The 22,083-nt window shown below is 36.7% G+C and overlaps 1 protein-coding gene across 1 annotated transcript in view; it reads right to left on the bottom strand.

Annotated features, from left to right (window-relative positions):
- Nucleotides 1-318: 318 nt before the first annotated feature.
- The window catches only part of IL1RAPL2 (interleukin 1 receptor accessory protein like 2), a 516,387-nt gene continuing 494,622 nt past the window's right edge, over nt 319-22,083 (bottom strand). Inside the window, exons 8-10 of the mRNA XM_068532662.1 lie at nt 18,421-18,564; nt 12,834-13,004; nt 319-1,016 (exon numbers count right to left, since the gene is read on the bottom strand). Of these exons, the coding sequence (XP_068388763.1) occupies nt 319-1,016; nt 12,834-13,004; nt 18,421-18,564 (1,013 nt within the window). The remainder of the gene's footprint in view (nt 1,017-12,833; nt 13,005-18,420; nt 18,565-22,083) is intronic.

Raw genomic sequence — 22,083 nt, 5'->3', positions numbered from 1 at the left:
ATATTAACTTACCTACCAAACTTGCAGTCTAAGTGGTATCATAAAACCTACTCTATAGAATAGAATTTAATATTGTTTTCTTTTAAGGAAGAAATCAAAACTGTACATTGGAACAAGGTACTATACTACAAAAGCAGGTCCTTCTATCCCCCCACTATTCTGGAAATGTAAACAAAAAAAATAGATACAAAAGTGATTTCTGTGCCTTTTTCTTTGAACACCTTTTCAGCACCTCAATGTTATTAGGTGTACTTTTTGCTTGGTATAGCAGAAATTTTGTATGCTCACATAGCTGTTCAGAGGACTTCAGATTTTCCGCTACCAAATATCACTGGTGAAGCTAAGCTCTTTGGATGATAAAGGTAGCAGGGGACTGTTCCTATGAAATTCCTGGGTATCTTTCAGGGCATTATTAAGGGGTAGCTGTCCATTGAGTAGTGTCGGAGGCAGGTTACAATAAGTGTGGTGGTTGCCTAAGGAAGGTACTGGCAAAGTGGTGGTTGGCATCTCGTGTTTATAACCTCTGCAACAGTGCCTCATTTGCATCGAATCTGAATGGTGGAAATCTGGGAGATCAGCTTGAGATGACACCAGAGAGGCTGAGGTACTGGTCATGGCAATAGATGGTATAGGCTGGAGTTCTCCAAAAAGTCCTTGTTCTGCGGAGTCCAGAACATGACACTGAGAAAGCATTTCTTTTTTCCTGATGGGCATTTCATATACTAAGTGCTTCCAAAACTTAGAATTTAATTTGCTGCTCTTGGGTCCCTTCCACTTGATCAAGGACAGAAGTTTGATGCTGCGTTTTAGTGACTCCACTTCCTGGCAATTCACCTTCCCCTTTAATTCTGTACATTCAATCAAAATCACTTTGATTTCTCCACTGACTAGCATGTTATGGAGTCTGCTTTCCAATTCGAAAACACTCCATCCTCGTCTGAGAATATAGTCTGGAGTTAGCACGATAATAAGTCTTCTGCTTTGCTCAACACATCTTGTGAGATCTTCAATGTAGGCTACAAATCACAGAAAGAGAGAAAGAGTAAAACAAAGACATTTCCAGTCTTTAAAGCATTAGGTTTGCACCCTAGTATAGCAAAGATCCAGTCTTTCACTAAGGTACATCACATTTTCTTTTCTTGTATTGCACACTCAGAAAGCTCATTGCCTTAAAAATAAAAATGAAAAAAAAAAAAACCAAGCTTCTAATACTTTTCTTTCCCCTCATCATTACTTACAGTGTTCTGTTAGCTATATAAACTCTGACTTCTTCAGAGCTTATGTGTAGTTCAGTTATTTTTATTTACTTAATCATTTAATTCAAGGCAGGCTTCCAGGCTAGTACTCTAAGTGAACAAGCAATCAGCGGGTTGATGAAAAGAGAAATGGAACCTTTTAATGAAGGTCACTGTATTTATGGGTTTGGTTTGCTTTTCCCCCAGTTTCCAACTACTAAACAAGTAGAGGGTCTATGTATATATAATATATATATATATAATATATATATATATATATTATTTATATATATATAAATATATAAATACTTCAAAGATAATGTGATTGATAGAGATGGTGGAAAATCTCTTCTACAATCCTAGCTTGTTTCTCAGAATACCTTCTGTTCTTTGCAACCTTACGTTCTCCATTTTGCCCTTCAAACCCGGAGATAGGGAAGTGGTGTGTGTGTGCCCATGACTTTAATTTGAACCAGCTGCTCTTTGTTCAGAGGAGGAGTGAGGGGTGGAGTCGGAGGTGGGGGATGGTGTGGAGTGAACAGTAAAGGGGGAGGAGTCTATCAACTGAGAAGTCTTTGCTCTACTTTGTGGAACAATTCTGAAAGTGAGGTGAATAAGTTATGTCCTTTTCCTAGTAGAAAAACACTCAACGAACTCTAGATTTGTTTATCCCATGGAATAATCCTTTTGCAACCATGCTTCCCAAAGTCTTATCCGCCAAAAAGGGAAACACACACATGTGTTAACAAATGGAGACTTGGACACAGGTGCTGCAACAGAGAGCTGTCTTTACTAAGCAGAGCACAAGGCCTTGTCTAATGTACAGTGCCCTCTAGCAGAAGCAGTGCTTACAGAAGCATAGCAACATTTGTCACTGCAAATCTGCCCAAGGTTACAGACTGCTTTCAAGGAGTCACGTCCAGTACACAGTGAGGGGGCACCAAACAGCCCAGTACAAGCCATTTGAAAAGAGAAACTTATTTTACAGATGCATATTTTACAGATGATCTCTCTTTTCCAGGATTTTATTTCTACCATTTGGCAGCAAGAACACTTTCACAAGTGAAAAAGAGCAAATTTTCTATACACCCTACAGATAAACAAAAAACTTTTTGAAAGATACACAGAGAATTGCCCATTTAACAATTTGTTGTTATTGCTGTTTTGGTTTTTACTTAATACATTTCAGGACTTTCTCATGCAGTAGTTACAGAGACTGTATCTGAGGGAATAAGGCAACTTCTAAGTGGGGAGGGAACCCATTAAGAAATTTATGCATTTTCTTTTAGAGATCACGTTTTCAAGGAAAAAAAAATCAGCATTGAAATCTGCAAAAAATAAAAATGAAAACAAAAAAAAAAAACAAACAAAAATACCACACAAGTAGCAATGGGGAAGTTATCACTCTGTAATTGTCATTTAGAGAACTGGTGAAACAGAATGGAAGGAAAGGTAGAAAGTTTCAATAGAGTGGAAAAATATTATCCCAATGTATCAACAGCTCTGACTCTTCATTTTCTTCCTTTCTTTCTGCTCCCAAAAAGAAAGAAGTTATGTGGGAAGCTTCATCATTAGAAGTTGGATCTGTAAGATACAGTAAAATAAACTATCATGCATCTTTCCCATTATTCTTTTCACCTTTCCTCCAAACAAAACGAAACAAAACCAAACCCCAAACTTATACATGGTATAAGTGCAGGAGTCCATGAAAACACAATTTTACCAGGTTATGTATGAGTTAATTGTTATTTTTACAGAAGAATTCCTTACCAAATGATTTACCGAGGAATTATTCCAAGTAGCATTCTTCCCTCATTAATTGTAGCTTTACATTTAATTTTTAAAAATTGATCTGTACAAACCTTGGCAGGAGCACATTTGTCACAGAAACTATACCTCTATGAACAACATTGTTTCTATGTGTTGGGATGTAGTTTATTTTTAAACTATACTTTTAAAAACAAAAGGTATAAGCTATACATATCTCTATCCACCTCAAGAAAATTACAACTCAAGTGTTCAGTCATAAGAGAAACTATACACATACACACTAATGAATTTGACTGGGATGTCATACGCTTTGGCTTTATTATCCTCTTTCTCGATTGGGGAAGGGAACAGGGTACAACATTTTCCCCCATTAATATTGTTCTCCGCCTTCACCAGTCTATTACACTTTGCCATTTGACAGCTAAGCAGAATGCAAAATTTAGGGTTTGGGGAGCTTCTTAGAGATTCATTAAACAGAATTTTCACTTGCCCCCAGAAGGAATGCCTGTCAGGACGGATCCCACTACACTCAGCTGCACAGGGTGTGGGTGTTGAAGGGAACCTTGGAGAGAGGGAGTGGTCCCTGTCTCCTGCATACTACGCTGGCTGTGCTTATCCTGGCAAAGCCTAGTGGAGAGTTGAGGCAACCATCCAGATAATTCCGGCTGAAAACCTGCTCTGGAAGAAAAAAAGGTCTGAATTATCCTGGTTTGCCCTATATATACATTAATCATATGCACTGGAGTCAGTCAGTCAGTACATCTAAATTTTCCCTGGGTAGACACAGCCCAAGTGTCCCAAAGAAAACATGAGCCATTTTCTTGGGCCCTGAATTTCGTGTTCCATTTCACTTGGTGAAAAACCAAGTGGAAGTTTTCAGATGTGAAGCCCACATTTCACTTCTTGGGATGGTGATCAGTGGCTGGGCAGCAACCTCAATGTTTGAAAGCAGCTGGGGAGGTGCCTCTAAGAGCTGCCTGGCTCTAAGGAAAAGAAGGCGAGACTGTGCCCTAGCTTCCATATTCTGGCTTGTTCTCTCTGTTTTTCTATGCTTTTTTTCTCATTCTCACCCTCTTTGCTCCTCTTTCTTTCTCCATTTCTTTTTTTTTTTTTCTTTTCCTGTGCTGTCTCTCTTGTCCTTTTACCTCCCTCTTTGCTTTCTTTCTCACTTTTTTCTCCCTTCCCCTGTTTTACTCTCCCTTCCTCTTTTGCCTATCTCCCTTTGCCCCCTTTCTCCCTCCCTTCCTAAATCTTTTCTTTCTGTCTCTTTATCTTTGGGAAAAAACAAGGACCTAAAAAGTATAAATAAATTAGCAAGGGACCCAACAGGTAGAGTTAATATTTTTTACTTGCTAATCTTTAGCCAGGCAGTCGTTGCTGGCTCCTACACAGCAAGTGCCCAAAATAATTTTCCCCTTACCCTGGGGTTGCATGTCTGTATCCAATGACTGTGAATTGGAGCCTGATCCATTAGGACCATGTCCTGTTTTTGTATGGCCTGTGAGCTAAGAATGATTTTTTAAAACATTTTTAAAGGGTTGTAAAAGAAATAAAGAATATGATGCAACAGAGACCATATATAACCTACAAAGCCTAAAATATTTATTCTCTGGACCTTTACAGAGAAAGGTTGCCACCCCTGAATTAGAGACCAATCAGGATGTTTAGGTTTGGAAAAGTTCCAAATAAACTAAGCAGAAACAGGCATCAAGTTAAGGCATTGCTGGTCCATAGCTAGTGTAGTCCATGACAGGCAGTGGTGTTTGTCATGGTAGGGCTGTGGTTTTGTGGGAGACATGTTAGAAAACTTCAGAAACCGTTTTAAAAGGTTTCTTACCACGAAGAGATAATAAAGAAATGTTTTTCAAAAAAAAAAAATCCCTAAATCCACAGCACATAAGAATACTCGCTAAATCTTGCCCTGACTTGTTCAGGCAAATTTAGCAACTGAGTAGCAGGAATCCCTTAAAAGACTCTTTTTTTCCACATAAAAATATAAAGTATCACTTAAATGAAAGGTCATTATTTCTTTGCAGATTTTGGTTTGAAGTAACTTATGATGACAGAAAAAACTAAAGAGGGTTGTGTCTGACAGCATTCTGCTTCTCTAAACAAGGCTATGAAACCACGCTAGATTATCAGCCATGAAACAAAGCTATTACACTTAACCTATTTGTGATCTTCACAATTTTGTAAAAAAACAAACAAACAAACAAAACGGACAGTTGTATAAACCAAAATTCCAGTGTATTTAGAAAAATAGAATTCAATCTACAAAAGTGACTTGAAAACAGGACACATTAACAAAGCAAAATGTAAACTGAAGGAAGAAATAAAAGGACAAAATAGAAGCAGAAAGAATATAATGGCAGCCCCAAGAAATTGCTTCTAATGGGGTGTATGTTCTTTCCCAAAGAACTCAGTACTCTTAAATGTCAGGCTTTGAATCTACTGCAGACGTAGGCAGAAGGACAAGGGGAGAACACTCTCATTCATGAATTTCTATGTGGTCTTGCTACTGCCTACTAACCATCTGATTTATCAAACTAATCAATTAGCTACTTATAAATTATCTTTGTGTTGACACTTCCACTTATGTCAGGATCATTATTAGGGGCAGATAGCATATTAAAAATTAAAAGACAAATAGTCTGTAAACAAAAGCGTAACTTATTACTTTGCCAGGTTCAAATAATAGAATCTTGGTAGGCTTATATTCACAGCTATGTACAACCAATATCAGTTAAACAGACAAATCATTAGGGTGAGATAGGATGCATCAAAACTGATAATACCCCACCAATTTTAGTGAATATTAGTTAATTGATAGCTATCAATGGTGATATTTATTAAACCTATGGATTAATATATCAATACTTAAAATCAAGACAATTTCTGACAGTGATTGAGATTGATCCACTCCTACAACTGGTGAGGAAAAACCAGCAAAAATAACACAGATTTCACATGTATCAAAAAAAGTGTATTACTCTGCACTAAATATTTGGTAAAAAATTATTAGACCTCTGGTATAAATAGAGGCATACAGTGAGGTACTTTATAATGTAGTCTTACTGAAAATACTACCTGCATTTAAAATAATGACACTTAATACTAACCTATTGAAAGAGATACAGGTTGACAACCTCACTCTTTGTCTTGGCCAATGTTGCTAAAGCTTTTGGGCCTTGCTTCTGTCTCTGGCAGATGTAAGAATCTGTGTTGTCTGCCACAGAGATTGAGGGTACAAAATTTTTTATTTAGCCAGGTGTGTGTGAGGGGAGTAGGGGGCTTTCTAAACAGTGTGTGATATTACTTGCCCTACAAAAACCTTCCCTGGCCCCTCCTCCAAGTCCTTGGCTTGATAATTCATAGTTCACTGGGCTAAATTTTTTGGCAGGATTTTTGTTTTCTATTGACTAGTGTAAATGTTCTAACTGATTCTGACTAAAAAGTTGATCAACAGTTAACATGGATTTGTTGAGTCCTTGTGAGTGCAGGGAACCACAATTTATTTACAGTTTTGACTTTGGAGGCTGTATTTCTGGTAGTGAATCCTTTACTTTTGCTATAGCATTTCACCAGTGGATGGACAGGGAAGCATGACGGTGGGCAGAATTTACTCTGGAATGTTGTCCACATCTCTAAGTTCTTTCTCTTCCCTCTTTACCTCTTCACTGAGAATAGAGGTAAGTAATAGAACACATTCAGAGAATACTAAAAGAAAGAAAATGTGGAGAGTAGCAAACAAAGAGAGTCTGCAAAATGTCCTTCCCCTCCTCTTTTCCCCCTTAAACTCATGCCCTAAAAATTTGTAGGTATAACTAATTCTAATCAGTGAAATCTTGATAAATATGGAACAAGACAACTTGCTCCTTATATAGTCTTTTCTGTGGTTCTTTTGGTAATTAAGACAATTTTATCCTGGTCTTCTACTCTTTTTTAAGGTGTCTGTTCTTTGTGCTATCCAAAAAGTAGATTTCCTGATTGAAATTCTACACAATGGATTCTTCCTTTACCTCAAACTTTGATGAGAAACCTCAGTCCATTGACCGCAGTACTTTGCTGGGCATATTGGATACAGTTCCCTCTCTTGACTGTAACATGAAGGGGATGGTGGGCATATCTAATTTTATTCCATGTGAGTAAATTGTACACAATGTGTTAAATTTCCATGACTGTGCATGTCACCCCTGCCTCACACTTTTTAGGTCACAGACGTCAGATTGCCTGGAAAAGGAATTTATTACTCCCCAAGGACAATTTCCTTGAATGGTATCCAATATGTCCAGCTATTAGAGGAACTATTGGCAATGAGTAGCTACAGATCCATGTACAAAAATGTTTTTTGCATGCCTCACTTCAGAAGTGACTAGGGATCATGTGACACCAGATGTATTCTCTAGTCATTTGTCATTTCAATGTCAGCACAATCACATGGCCATTAAAGAACTGAAGATTAGAATAATGAGGAAGGTCTAGCAAATGCAAGAATGTAATCAGACATTATAATTTTTCCCTTAAATTACTGAAAGAGTCCTAGGATTCTTGAGTGAGAGAAACTCATAGAAATTTGAGCATGAAAACAAATGGAAAGACAATTTGATATTTGAGGCCAAATTCATAAATATAATTTCAATAGACATGGCTGATCGGCCAGACGCACGATAATATTTTTTGCTCACTAGTGTCTTTCTCTGGTGCAATAATGCAGGAAGAACTCACACAGAGATCCTCATAGTCTTCCTATGATTAGAAGAGGAAACTGAGCTAAAAGACTTTGAAAGATTTTTTTCTCTTTAATGTGCACTTAATCATCTATAGATTTTTCTGAAACTTCAGCCAGAACTAGCTCAATTTATAATTGTTAATCAGTATTGCACATGCACTTTTAAGCACCTTGCTTGCTTTCTCTTAAGGGCAAACAAAAGCTACAGGATTGGGTTGTTTCTACTTTTAGTCTTGGAGTACTATTCTCTCCATCTGACCAGTTGATTAACTTTTATATTTTTATGTTTTTAAATCTCTGCAGAAACACTGAGATAAGATGGGCTCAAAAGCCTAAATGGTACTCATCCAAAAATGTCCCCAATCTCAGGATCTCAACTGCACAGCTGGGTTCTGTTGGTCACATGTCAGCTTCAGAGCACATCTGTTCATTCCTAAAGGATCCACTAGGCCCTATGAACACAATGTGCTCTGTGTAGAGTACTTTACACCACAAAACCCAGCAGCTGCATGGGTGAGAAAATCTCTACTTCTCAAGTTTGTGTCTCTAGGCAGTTTGAGTAGAGTGTTTTCTCTCTGGCTTTCTTTTGGTTGCCTGTCACTCCTGACATTCAGATGCCTGTTGGCAACAAAGTTGCTTTTGCTATTCTACTACAGATGTTTCTAGCCTGGGAAGAGACAGACCAAACTTTTACTGGAAAGTAGAAATTCTTGCCACATTCAGGCACCAAACCTGAGAAAACATAAGGAAGATCCTGGCCACAGGCTCAAGAATGGAAAAGTAGGTCACTGCCAGGAAAATGTCCAGATCTGAAGACTTTTAGTTTTAGCATTTAGGAAAAATGTTTGTGTCAAATCTTCCCACCTGTGCTGTTCCATGATGGTCAAAGGACACTTCTCTAGTAGGGCATGCGAGAAGGGTACAGTTACCTATACCTCACCTTGGAAAGTGAAATCTTTATATTGAAGCTTTTCGTGAACTCATGGTCACGCGTGCATTGGTGTCAGGGGGAGGGAGAAGGGTGAGGGAGACCCATTCATATACTTCTGAAACTGTATACATTGGAAATATTTGTGTGTTGATGAGGTTGAGTTGGAATACCATGAGAGTGGTACAAAAGAAACTGAAGATACATCAAAAGTGAAGGCATTAAACATGAATGGGTTTATGTCATAGACTTCATTAGTTTGATTCATAGAAAATTATTGTTGTAGGTCAAGAATGATATTATGAAGTCTGCTTTTACAATTCTCAAAGGCCTCATTGCTAGTTTTTAGAGGAAGGAGCAGTCTTGGGTCAACATGTTTTAAATGAGATGTGAGGGACAAACGTAGCTTATAATATTGTAACTACTTCCCCCCCCCGCAGGAATGTGTCTATATTTATATAGCATAACCTGTTAAATCTGTACCAATGGCTGCAACTACAGACCACAGAAGCTTCTTTAATAACACACATACACCAAGTCCAAAATGTTCTACTCTGTCATTCATGTGTAAATCAAGTATATTATTCATATACTTCATCGACTTCCTGAATGCGTGCTAAAAATGCCAAGGAAAAACTCGTTAATCGTGACATGGTGACTGCTCAGCCAGCTCTGAAATGTTGATGGAAAAGAAAAATGGTCAAAGGGCCTTTTTAAGAACCTCTGCAGGTTACACTCGCAAATCGGAATTCAGAGAACATGAATTTCCTCGTTCAGGAAGGAAGGATTAAAATCAAACACCCTCCAGTGGTTGCATCTAAAAACTGCATAGTTGTCCCAAATGGTTTAGTTGTAAAAGGAGTCTTCCTGTGTACCACTGAGTACCCAGGATCCAAGTCCCTGCTCAGTCTAATTGTCGTGCAATCTCAAAAAAACTAAAATGATCTTCTATGGACTATAAAAATCTCTCTTCACCCTAATAACATCATCTTGTGTATTTTTATGTTGAGTTCTTTAAATGCCAGGGTATACGAGGTGACAACCTTCTATTATCTCTTGTGTAGTGTGTTATAGTCCTCAACTAAAATCTTGTAGTTTTGTGCTAGGAAATATGGCTTGTGTAAGCCTCATACCCCATGGCCAAGGAGGATATTCAGACTTGTCTGTGATACACCAAAACAACTAATCGATTTCAATCAATTTAGCCAATCAACTAGCTGACTCAATGAGGTGTAAAATAGTCTACCACCTGTTTGGCTAAATTGACACAGCAGGTTGATTCAATTGACCTGTCGTCATCAAAATAGACTATCTGAGAGAACTAAGAGAACACGTTTGGGGATGCATCTCTCTCGCTCTCATGCTCTCTGGGTCTCACTCTCACCCATGCACAATAGCTGCTTCTTTATAGAATAAACAAGTGTCATCTACTGAGTCTCAGGTAAAGTGGCTCGCCTGTGTTCCATGTTGTCCCTATTTCCTTTTCTGATGTGCACAATGTTGAAGCATTGTTTTCCAGGTCAGAAGAAAGATAATCAAATTTGATGTGTTCGGACATGAAGGGTGACATTTTTAAGTCACTTAGTGGGGTTGATAAAGACTGTCTATTGTGGTGCCAACAATTTTGTAATGCAATAAGGCAGAAATTGAATTCATATTGAATCCTACTGAAGGTGACTTGACATAGAGTATAAATTCCACTTTGGTAATGATATTACTTTAATACAATTTAGTACACTATCACTCTAAAAATCGATGTTGCAGAATTTTGATAGTTAACAAGATGCTCTTGGCAAAAATGCAAAAAATACATAGGAATCTAAGGAATTAAACCAAAAAATAGTAAAGGGATATTTTTGATATTTCATTAATGATTGATCAACCTCTTGTAGATATTCTTTCTAATATCTGAAAAAAATAAAAGTAATATACACATTAAGACTGAAACTATTCCTATTAATTACATTTTTTTCTTTCAGCAGAAAGCTCCTTTTTTAGATTTCATATTCACTTTGTTAAAAAAATGCCTTTCAGATACTGTCATGTAAAAATTAAAATTTTTACTTATTTCATTCTTATTATTTCCTCTTGTCTTAAACCAATACTATTAAAACAAAATCAACAAGCATCTATGAAGCATATGCTGAGTTCAAGTATTTTGGTAGATGATAACAGGGGTATGAAGATGAATGAGAGACAGTCCTTGCCCTCATGGAGCTTATAGTTTTGCTGAGAAGATAAGACAAATAGCTGGAACACTACATTAAAAAAAGAAAATAATACAAAATATCACAGGAGTAAGGAGTACAAAATTTATAGTCAAACAAGTGATTATACACCACATACTCTAGGGCTAGAGAAATTATTATGGACTTTTCACAGAGGCAGTGTTATGGAGAGTATAAATAGGATTTGTAAAGGTGTAGAACACTAACATGAACAAAAGTGTTGCACCAGACTGTAGCAAGCAGTGTTTAGCTAAGGGTTAATGGATTTTGTACTGTAAGAAATGGTGAAGAATTTAAGGTTGTTGAATAGGGGAGAGACATGATCAAGGAGGTATACATATTAGTGGGACTAGATGCGTAAGAGGAAAAATAGGGAAGGCAGAGAGTAATCAACATTCAGGAATGAGGTGATTAGGGCCTATACTAGAATGGTGGAAGTGGTAATGGAAAAGATGCAATGGACACTGGATTTGGGAGAGAGATACAAAAGAATCAAAAATGACTCTGAGGTATCTGCATGTTACTTGGGGCTCGATCAATGTAGAAGTGGTATTTAAAGTCATGAAAATAAAGGAAATTACAGAAAGAAAAGAGGAGAGGATCATGGGAAGAAATCTGGGGAAATATTACATTTGTAGAAAGTAATGTACCAGAAAATATTGTCTGGTTTCTTTCTATGCATGTGTAAGTGTGCATACTCATGTGCAAACCCAAACATATACAGAAACATATGCACTCTGAAAAAAGAGACGAACAGCAAAACTCAGTTGTTTCAATTTGTTTCCTGTCAGTTTAGTGACCACGGTGGACTTCTGATAATCTGAATAAAAGTTATTGAGGAATAAATAGCGTGATCTAGAGGAGTGAGAACCAGAATCAAACAGATATATGTTCTTATTCCATCTCTACCATTTGCCAGCTGACTGGTCTTGGACTTCTTTCAGGCCTTATTTCCTCATCTGTAAGATGAAGATAACAGTACCTGCTCTTTCTCCACATAGGGTTATTGTAAAGATGAAATGAAATAATGTATGTGAAAATATTCTATATACTGTGAAGTACTAAATATATAAGCTTTTAAATTTTGTTAGCCCATGTGTATAAATTACCATATTCTGATTTGTGGTCACAGCTTAATCTCCCCCTCTCAAGGATATTAATATAGACATGCAAATGAATTCTAGCACTTTTATGTTCCCTCAATGGCATTTCAAGCTCTTCGAGGGCAGGGACCATATCTTTTCTGTATTTACCTCACACTTTACTGTGTACAGTACTCTGAACAGAAACAGGAAAAAAGCATATATTTTTACTTGAACCTGAATTTATTCTGTAAGCTCAAATATAGCTTTCAATATGTAGCATAATTTAAAAGTAGCACTCAAGCCTACATAGTCTAGAACTTCTTAAAAAGAATTTAAATACACAGTGAAGGTGCCATACGCCATGGCCTCACTTTCATTTTTAAGTGGATTTTCTTCTGCAAATCTGGAAATGAGTATTAAAGCATAAATTCAGAGTTATTAGTGACAATGATTGTAGGTATAAGTAGAAGCACAATGACAGAAGACCAGCTTTGGAACTGAAATGCATTGAAAATCTGAAATGCAAAAAATCTGAAATGCAAAAAGTCTGAAATGCAAAAAAAATCTGACTTATACACATTTTTTTAAACGATCATCATTTTCTCAGAACACTAAGGCAATATAATAAAGCATACCATTAAAGCACAATTTAAAAACCATACCTAAAATATAAATGAGAGTGCCTTTTAAAAAAAATTTGGATGCTAGAAAGTCAGAACACAGGTATTGGGGAAAAAGTTGAATTTAATAAAATCTCCTGTAAGAAAAACTATCTAAATACTTGGCTCTGACATTTGAAGTCTCCACATAACTTAAGTGAAGCCAAACTTTTAAAATATAAAACTTGAAAGTACTTACTTCCACTTGGAATTAGGTCTCTTTCTGGGATGAAGAGTTTATATCCATAGTGTTTTTCTAGCACATCTGGCAGTATTTCAAGAGCAAACTGCTCTTCTTCAGGGTTGTCACATTCCAAAGTATCTTGGTCCACTTTTGTGTAAGAGAGATAGGCATCATATTCCTTGTTGTCTTAGAAACAAAGAAAAACAAAAGGGTTGTATGTATCATTAGGTTCGCTTTAAGTACTAAATGTCTATAATCATTAACAGGCTGGAATAAGCACTATAATTAGTGACTGTCATTAATAACTGGAAAAAATAAGTCACATGCAATGCTATAAGAAATCTGGTACATTTCAACATAACTTAGTTATAGTCATAGGGTATGAACTGAAACTGTTATGCAGTGGGCAACATATAGTCAGGACAGAATAAAAGAGAACTATTATTTGTGACTTTTGGTGTGAATGATCAGCTCAGTGTGTTTGAATGCAGGACTAAATAGACTCATGGATTTGAACTCTTTCTGTGCCAGTTGGCTTGGCTCTGTTACTTGGTCACAGACTATACCTTGTTTGCACAAATATGTGTAAGAGATCCAAGAGGGGCTGGGCCCTAGAGTGTGGAAGATCGAAATAATCCAGCCTCACTCCTGGAGACACTACTTGTAGCACATGCCATACTTCCAGTTGGTTAGTGTCGTCATCCTCATATACAAAATGCAGTTCATTACCAAATATTAGAGAGAGCAGCTGGGTTTTATACAAGTGCATTGCCTGTTATTCTTGTTCAATCCATGGCCAACTAATTTGACACAAGCTACCAAAAGAAGCCTTTGTTTCAGAATATACATCCTTCCAATATTGCCAAATTAGGTTTTCCCTTCACACATTTAGTCAGAGAGTTAACTGTGCTTTGAGAATGTATTTTTTTTCTTCCTTTGCTGTATTGGCTCAGAGCCAGTCTCCCCAAAGAGAAAACTCTCTCTCTCTCTCTCTCTCTCTCTCTCTCTCTCTCTCTCTCTCTCTCTCTCTCTCTCTCTCTCTATATATATATATATATATATATATATATATATATATATGCAGTTTTTTCTCAAAGTATTAGTCCCCGCTGGTTTTAGAAGGAACACATTGGAAAAGTTATAGTGGTTTTCAAAATTCCCTTATTTATAGAAAAAAATTTAAAAGTTAATGTAGTGAACCTAGACTCATATGGCACTATTAGTATTTATTAAACCTAGTTACTTGCAAATAATAATTTTAAAAGACGAGCAAACATTTCAGGATTTGTTTCTAAAACACAGAAATATTTTCCATTAAAACAGACCTGATTAGAATATAGCTAAATCTTGACCAAAAGTTAATTTATAGGATGAAGCAGCCATTCACTTCCCTATACCACTAAAATTTGGTTCTACCTGCTGAAAGAGGAATATGTGATAGGCATATAAAGAGATATAAATACCCTATGGTAGGAGTACGCAGGACCCCCTGACTATCTAGTGATAACTGAGGCAGGATTATATTGTTCTAAGTCTAGTAAGATTCCAGGCTTCACTACCCCCACATGAAAGGAACTCTGCTTATTTATGTTAAGATGGTGCCTGAAGCCAGGAGGCTTCTCTTTAGCCTGTCCTCTAGCTGGAAAAGACTTCTGTGAACCTTGGTTTGGTACTTGATTGCCTAGAAGCAGATGCACATGAAGGACTGCCCTGATAGTTGAGATCACTTGGCTTACAAACGGGGCACATTCTGCTGTTATGCATAAAACGCCACTTGGAAGTGAGAATGTTCATAAGCAATGCTAATGTAAGAACCTCCTGGTAATCCTAGCACCTCTGCCCCTGTTCCAATCAAGCTCAGGATGCACCTGCAGGCCCTTGACTTTCTCCAGCTATAATTACTCACCTGGGACTGAGAGCTGCCGATGATACACAGCTGGAAGAATAAAATAGGCCAAAGGACAAACAGATCCATTTCTATGAGCAGAATGTATTTCATTGTTTTTGATGGATGGTGTTGCTGCCTCAAACTCCATAATGTTAGACTAGACCCTAGTTTCCTCTGACTTTGATAACTCTGTCTTACAAGCCTCCTGAAATTCAACAACTTATTAATTCATTCAACAGTGATTTGTTGAGCATCTACTATGAGCTAGCCATCTGCAATGACTACCTGACTCTTTCACCCATCTGGCCAGAACTTCTAGACTCTTGCCACATTGCTTGTCCTGACTATGACTATTTGCCCTCCAACCATGCCTAATCTCACATATTCCTGGTCCTATCCTTACTTGCTTCACCTATACTCTAATATAGGTGATGCTACAAAGACTTTTTTCCAGAAAAATATTGCTATATTTGCATATCCCAAGTCAAGTTATGAGAAAGAACATGGATGTCTTTGATATGTGTTAACACCCAACACATCTGGATAACAAATTGTACACAACATTCTAGAAACACATCATTCTTTGGAAAATGGTTGCTTCTGGTTTCAGTCATGTCCCTTTAAGGTGAACTAAAGGTGAAGAGTTTATGGTAGCTGGCCAGAGCAGGAAGAGAGCTCTTAAAGCCACCATGTCAGATGTCCCAGAAGGTCTAGGATGCCAGCTAGTGAGCAAGCAGTGATGCAGATGCCACAGTTTTAAAAATGCATTTCAGCTCTATGTAGACAGCCAAGAAAACCTCATGAATAGCCACAGCTGTTGCTCACAAAGAGGAGCAAGATGGATAGAGCAATATCAACAATATGATGCAAGTAAAGTTTAACAGCAAGTCCTGAAAATTGTTTTAAAACCGAATGGCAATTCAGCAACACCACTTTGCTAGGTGAGGCTAATGAGCATTCCTCTGTGTTAAATCATGCTGACTAAGCTCAACTGAGGAACCAGAAAACAGCACAATGGAGACAGAACATTATAAGGAAGAGGGCTCGCACAGTGGTCACCATAGGTATGCTGTTCCCAATGAAGAGAGAAATTATGACAAAGGGAACCAAACTCTCTGTGGAAGAATTTTCCTGTTATCACACTGTCCTTCCCATTTTAAAATCTCATTTTAATCCTGTTCACCATTAGGAAGCCATTCCTGTTTACAATGTAGTTCTTCTGGGGCTCTGCTAAACACAGTGCTAAATCCTTAGCTTCTAAAGTGCAAAGACTGTGTAACTTTGTGGATTATTGTGTCTTCAATGCCTACTATACTACCAGTGTGTGTGTGTGTGTGTGTGTGTGTGTGTGTGTGTGTGTGTAGGGTTAATCCAGGTGAAGAATATATATAAGTATATACATCATTCATAGTGCTTGGCACACAGTAGACACTTAATAAGTATTTAATGACTGCATAATTCAAAGATGAAATAAATGAAGCAATCATTGTTTGATGAATTGAAATGAAATGAATTATATCAAAAATGTTTAAGAAGTCAGTTTGATAGATTTTATTTTATAAAAAATATGGCCTTTTTATAAGAACTTTCAGGAAATGCTCCTATAGATATGAATCCAAGAGAAAACATGAACAAAAAGTACATGGGTAAAACTATGGTGTGTCTATGAGATGTCAAAATATTTAAATAAAGAAATGAAAATTCAGTAGGCTATCTAGCTGACATTTGGCATCATGAAACTGGATATTTCTAGAAGGGCTTTAATATTCATTTATTCATCCTCACTACATATCTGCTGACTTTTTAGTATTCTATTCAGCTAGTACAGAGATTGTGTGTTTAAAGTCCAAGTTTCCATGTAGGAATATAAACTATTTTAATTTTCCTTCCTGCTGAAAATCCTTGAAGTTCCCGCCCAATTGAATTTTTCCCTAAAATAATTGGTTTGGAACCAATACACACAATTCTCTAACCAAAATGCTCTAGATTACTTGTCATCTTTGGCCACATGGGTCACATTGGAGATATAGATGCAAAATGTCCTATGATATTAGCATGAATTTAATCTTACAAATATGTACTACAACTGATCAGTTAGTCTGGATTATTGGATGTGGGTGGTGAAAGTAATTATTTCAGATTAACTTCATAAACTATATCACCTCTTGCAGAAAGTATTAACAAATTGCTTGTAATCATGACCTAAAGCAAATGAATCAGAGCAGACTCCCTTTCATGTACTTTCATATAGACAATGCATCTTTAACATTCCCAGTTAGATACTTTAGCCATTTGTTGGCGCTTGGGAACCAGTGAAATTTTCCTCAATAGCATATTTCATCTCATTATTTTATGTGTACAGGTTAAGAAGTCAGATTTTTCTATATTAATTATTGTACACAGAAACTGAAGGTAATTGACTACATTTTCATACATATTGTTGGAGCATGTAATTATCATCAGAACAGGCCCTAATTTCTCATATTGAAGATATATCTAAATAAGGGTCTTTGGTACTTTTGAATAGGCTGCTATAACCATTAGGTAAATACACTGCTTTGATAATGAGCATGCATCTGTGTTCACCAAACAGCATTTCTCGAATTTACTGTGAAAACATAAAAGTCAATTAAAACACACTCATATCATTGTTCATATCATAGTAACAATAAGACCAAAATCAAAGATTCTTCAAAAATTTTGATGTTACATTCACCACTCTGCCTTTCTCCTATCACTATAAAAATAAAACAAAATCATAAACTGCTCTCCTTTGAGGATCTCAAAACAAACAAGAGCTCTAACTTTCATTATTCCAATAGAATGAAAACTAAAATTGAAATCTGGCTTTTTAAAGGAATGACTTACAACTGAACTTCTTTTTTATCTTGGCTTACCTAAGGCATTCCATACACATGTTTCCAAGGCTTATAGTAGTTTGTGGGCGAGGACTGTATGCATAAGGAGTGATATGTCATGATTTCTTATTGGTATTGATTGGAAATATGGTAATTTGTTCTCTTGAAAAATTAAATCATTTTTGAATGTTCAAAGAAACAAGGCTCAATACAACGTTTTGTTGATATTTCATATATAAGATTTTCAAGGGCCATAAATGACAAACAGAAGAAAATTATAAGCCACATTCTGAATTTTTTTCCATTGAGGTCACCTTTGAGAATTGTGCTACAATCATCCAAAATATATCAGTCCAGATGTACTATGAGCTTTAAAATGAGTATCTCCATAGCTTTTAATATATTTTTTGAATAATTTGCTTTTTTCAATGCCAGGAAGAGCTAAATATGATCTGTGCCTAAATTTGAATCTTCTGGAAGAAAAAAATGAAATTGATTCTTAATTTGTTTCTTAATAAGGGAAAGGGCTTTGACAGCAATTGTTTGATCTCCTGACCAACTAATAGCTCCTTGTTAAACTATTTATTTTGGAAATAAATTTCAAGAAATAAAACTATTTTAAAGAACACCCATATATTCTTTACCCAGGTTCATCTATTAATATTTTCTCCCCTTTGCTGTCTTTCTTGATAGATTAATACCATTTTTTTCTGAACTATTTGAGGGTAAGTTGCATTAGTCATAGCCTTTTAACTCTAAATTTTTCATCATGTATCTCCTAAGAATAGGGATATTCTCTTACATAATCACAAATTCATGCCTTTTAATTGAATTTGAACAATAGGAGACAGCTTACCATCTGCAGTTTCATCACCTCCAAAATGCTGTCGGTAGAAGAGCATCAATTCAATATTGTAGCATTTGTAGATGACCACGAGCAGTACAAGGAGGAGGAAGATTGCTCCCAGGCCTCCTGCAAGTTCAATTTTGTAGATTAAATCTGGAACAAATAAAATAAACAGGAAAAGGTAATTAAATCAGCAACATTGAGGAACTTCCCATATTTCTAGTCTCTAAGATGTACAACCCATTCTGTTTTTCTTTACAGAAGATTCTTGCTTAATGCAGTAAGTAGATGTGTTCTTGATACATTTGTGTAAATCAATTTCTTGTTAAATTAACTCTCTTCTAAATATTTGAAAAATTTTACTGTTGAAAGTGATGTCTATCTGAAAAAGAATAGTCTCTCCCACTTTGTTTTGAACACATCTAGACCTCACATGTATACTTTTGCTTTAAGTGTACTTCAGGAAACTATTAGAGCTGCCTTTTACTGGGTTCAGGTCCAATATTTTGTTGTTTCTGTTAAATTATCTTTTGGCTTAGCAAGATTACAATCTAATACTTCTTAGGCCACAGGCCCTATTCTTCTACAGGAGAACAGCATCATAAAATTATTCTCAGAATCAAATAAAAACCAATGAGCCTACAGGATTTAACTGTTTCATTTAACCACAGTAGAATATAATCCAATAGAAGGTAGGCAGGGAAAATTAGCTTATCCATTTCCCCTACTTATCTGAATAAATGACTATAATTTGTATGTGATATAATATGCCCAATGGTGCTAAAAGAGAATGAGAAATCTAGGCTAATCACTTGGCCTACTCAGCCAACACCAGGCTACCTGATAGCAGCCTTAGGCTCTTCGAGTGGGGCACCCCTAGTACTCTGAGAGTTGGAACAATTAAATCAACACATAATGGAAGGAGACATAGTATATCCTAGGCCCAGGACATAGTGACTTACCTGTAGCTTAATTAGTGATATTAACAAAATCTAGGGTGTATCATCAAAAGAGGGGATAGCATCATGGAATTTAGAGAAAGGGGAAGTCAGAGAAGAATTTAGAATATGAATTCAGCAATGTCCAGAGGAGAAATGCTGAATCTGAAAGACACTAGACCAGAGATATTTTCCACTGTGTGACAGGGAAATTCATTGGTCTCAACATAATACAGATAAAACTATCTTAAAAATTAGCTAAGCTCCCCTTAATCTAATTCCATAATTACCAAGTGACTCTTTTATTATTAATTCAGCTTACCACGTAACTACAAACTGAAAAAGGGAGTGGCATTTTAGTTTGTACATCAGTTGCTTATGAGTTTGCTTGGCATCAATCAGCCTCCCTGGATGGATCAATTCTGGGGTACTGCCAAAAGCAAATTGATGACCATGACAGACTGCCATTCTTGAAGGTCTCTTGACAATAAAATCATGAGCCTTTCCCTGGGATTGTCCCTTGTCTCTATATAGGCTTATTGCTCAAGATAAATTAGGCTCAATATAACAATAAGATTAAGAAAAAAGATTAACATATATAATATATACTACAAGTAATGTATATTATAGATAAAATTTTCTACCAGTCTACTATCTATTCTCTAAGTAATCCTTTAGGGCAAGAATTGCTGGTCCAAATTCATCACTGAAGAATCTAAGACTCAGTAGTTTAATTCACTTAACCAAGGTCATACTCCTGAGTGGCCAAGATGGGACTTGAGCCCAGATATTCTAACTTCATATTTAAGGTTCTTTTTATTCACCACAGTTTTGTAAGCTCCTCTGGAAAGTGACAATGAAATTCCTTCTCCCTCTTCCTCCATAGAACTCTTGGTAATGCTTCTCGAGAACATGTGACCTGCGGTGAATTTTGGATTCTTCTGCCCTTTCAATTCCAAGGAAAGAAGCTAAACTACAATTGCCAGGCAGAACGATAGGACCGAGCAGATCTCAGACAGTTTATTGGAGGGTATTGAAGAATTCTGTAGCTATATCAAGAAGGAACGAGGGGCTCCTTGGAGTCCAGCATATGAGAAGTTTTAGGTTTTGTAGGGAGATAGAGAATTTGGTATTTTAAAAGAGGTGGAGTAATAGAGAAGATGGTAGTGGCCAGAGACAGCATGGCCAATGAGGAGAGTCGCTGAGTAGAAATGTAAGAAATATAAATGTATTCTTTTTCAGTAAGGAGAGAGGGAGAAGGATAGAAAAAAGAAGCGAGTGAAGCTATTGTGAGAGACAAAATATATTAATAAGGAGCATTATGAGGGGCCACATAATGAGTAGGGATAGGAAATTGGAATCTATCTCTGTCATGCCTGCTGCAAGAGGTGGTCATTTGGAAAATTAAGCCGCAAAATTTCAGGTAAAAATAATCCTACCTCATATTAGCTCTGCCTCCTGCCCTCCCTATAGAAAGTGACTCCCCAGGAACAACTCCTGCCTCTATGTGGGTGGTAAGGCAGGCTTGCTTATGAGACCTCTGTGCGGCTGCAGTATCACAACCTTTGCTTGTTTTCTTACTGTTTTATCAATTATGCATTCTTTTTTTAGTCAAAAAAAAAGAATATCAAGTGTCTTTATTTTTTTAACATCTTTATTGGAGTATAATTGCTTTACAATGGTGTGTTAGTTTCTGCTTTATAACAAAGTGAATCAGCCATACATATACATATATACCCATATCTCCTCCCTCTTGTGTCTCCCTCCCACCCTCCCTATCCCACCCCTCTAGGTGGTCACAAAGCACTGAGCTGATCTCCCTGTGCTATGCAGCTGCTTCCCACTACCTATCTATTTTACATTTGGTAGTATATTTAAGTCCATGCCACTCTCTCACTTCGTCCCAGTTTACCCTTCCCCCTCCTCATGTCCTCGAGTCCATTCTTTACGTCTGTGTCTTTATTCCTGTCCTGCCCCTAGGTTCTTCAGAACCATTTTTTTTTTTTTAGATTCCATATATATGTATTAGCATACGGTATTTGTTTTTCTAGCCAGTGTTAAATTGACAGGACAATATGATTTTTTTTTGTTTACTCTGAAAACTGAATTCTCTTTGATCTTAGGTCATTGATTGACTTGATTCAACATGTTTTTCCTGTTGTAAAATGTTCATTTAATGTTGTAATTTTGTTAATTCTCTGTCTCTGTCTCTCTCCCTCTGTCTCACTCTCTGGTCAGAACAGATTTCAACTGTTTTCAAAGTCACTGAATGGGATTTTTTCCACCAATTTCTATGTTATTTACAGAGTAGAGTTGCTATTAGATAGATGGAAAACTTCAGCAGCAGGAACAATTTGTGCTCCCAAGTAGCAGACATCTTTTTCAGCAGTAAATTTATGGAAGAAAACTGTGGTGTGAAAAGTACCTTTGTGGTTTTGGGGTCCATTTTATAAAAATATCTTTGAAAGATATGACCTAATGATGGCTGTTTACATTGAAAACTGTGGACTGAGTCCCTGAGACTCAACCAGTATTCTTTGATTAAGCCCAGGCAGTCACATTAAAAGGGAAACATGTATCCTATAATCAGAGGGCAGAATTGCCATCACCCAGTTGACACCTAGCTTTTCTTTTGTCTTCTGTTTTCAACTGCCATTTTCCATCTCAGCAGGATCTATACTTCTAGGGACATTTCCTGACTGAGAAGGTGAAAGTCATTTTATTTGGACTGTGT

The sequence above is a fragment of the Eschrichtius robustus genome, chromosome X, assembly GCF_028021215.1.
Source record: "Eschrichtius robustus isolate mEscRob2 chromosome X, mEscRob2.pri, whole genome shotgun sequence".
NCBI classification, from domain to species: Eukaryota; Metazoa; Chordata; class Mammalia; order Artiodactyla; family Eschrichtiidae; genus Eschrichtius; species Eschrichtius robustus.
Note: the sequence above shows the minus strand (reverse complement) of the source record. Positions and strands in the feature narration are given on the sequence as shown.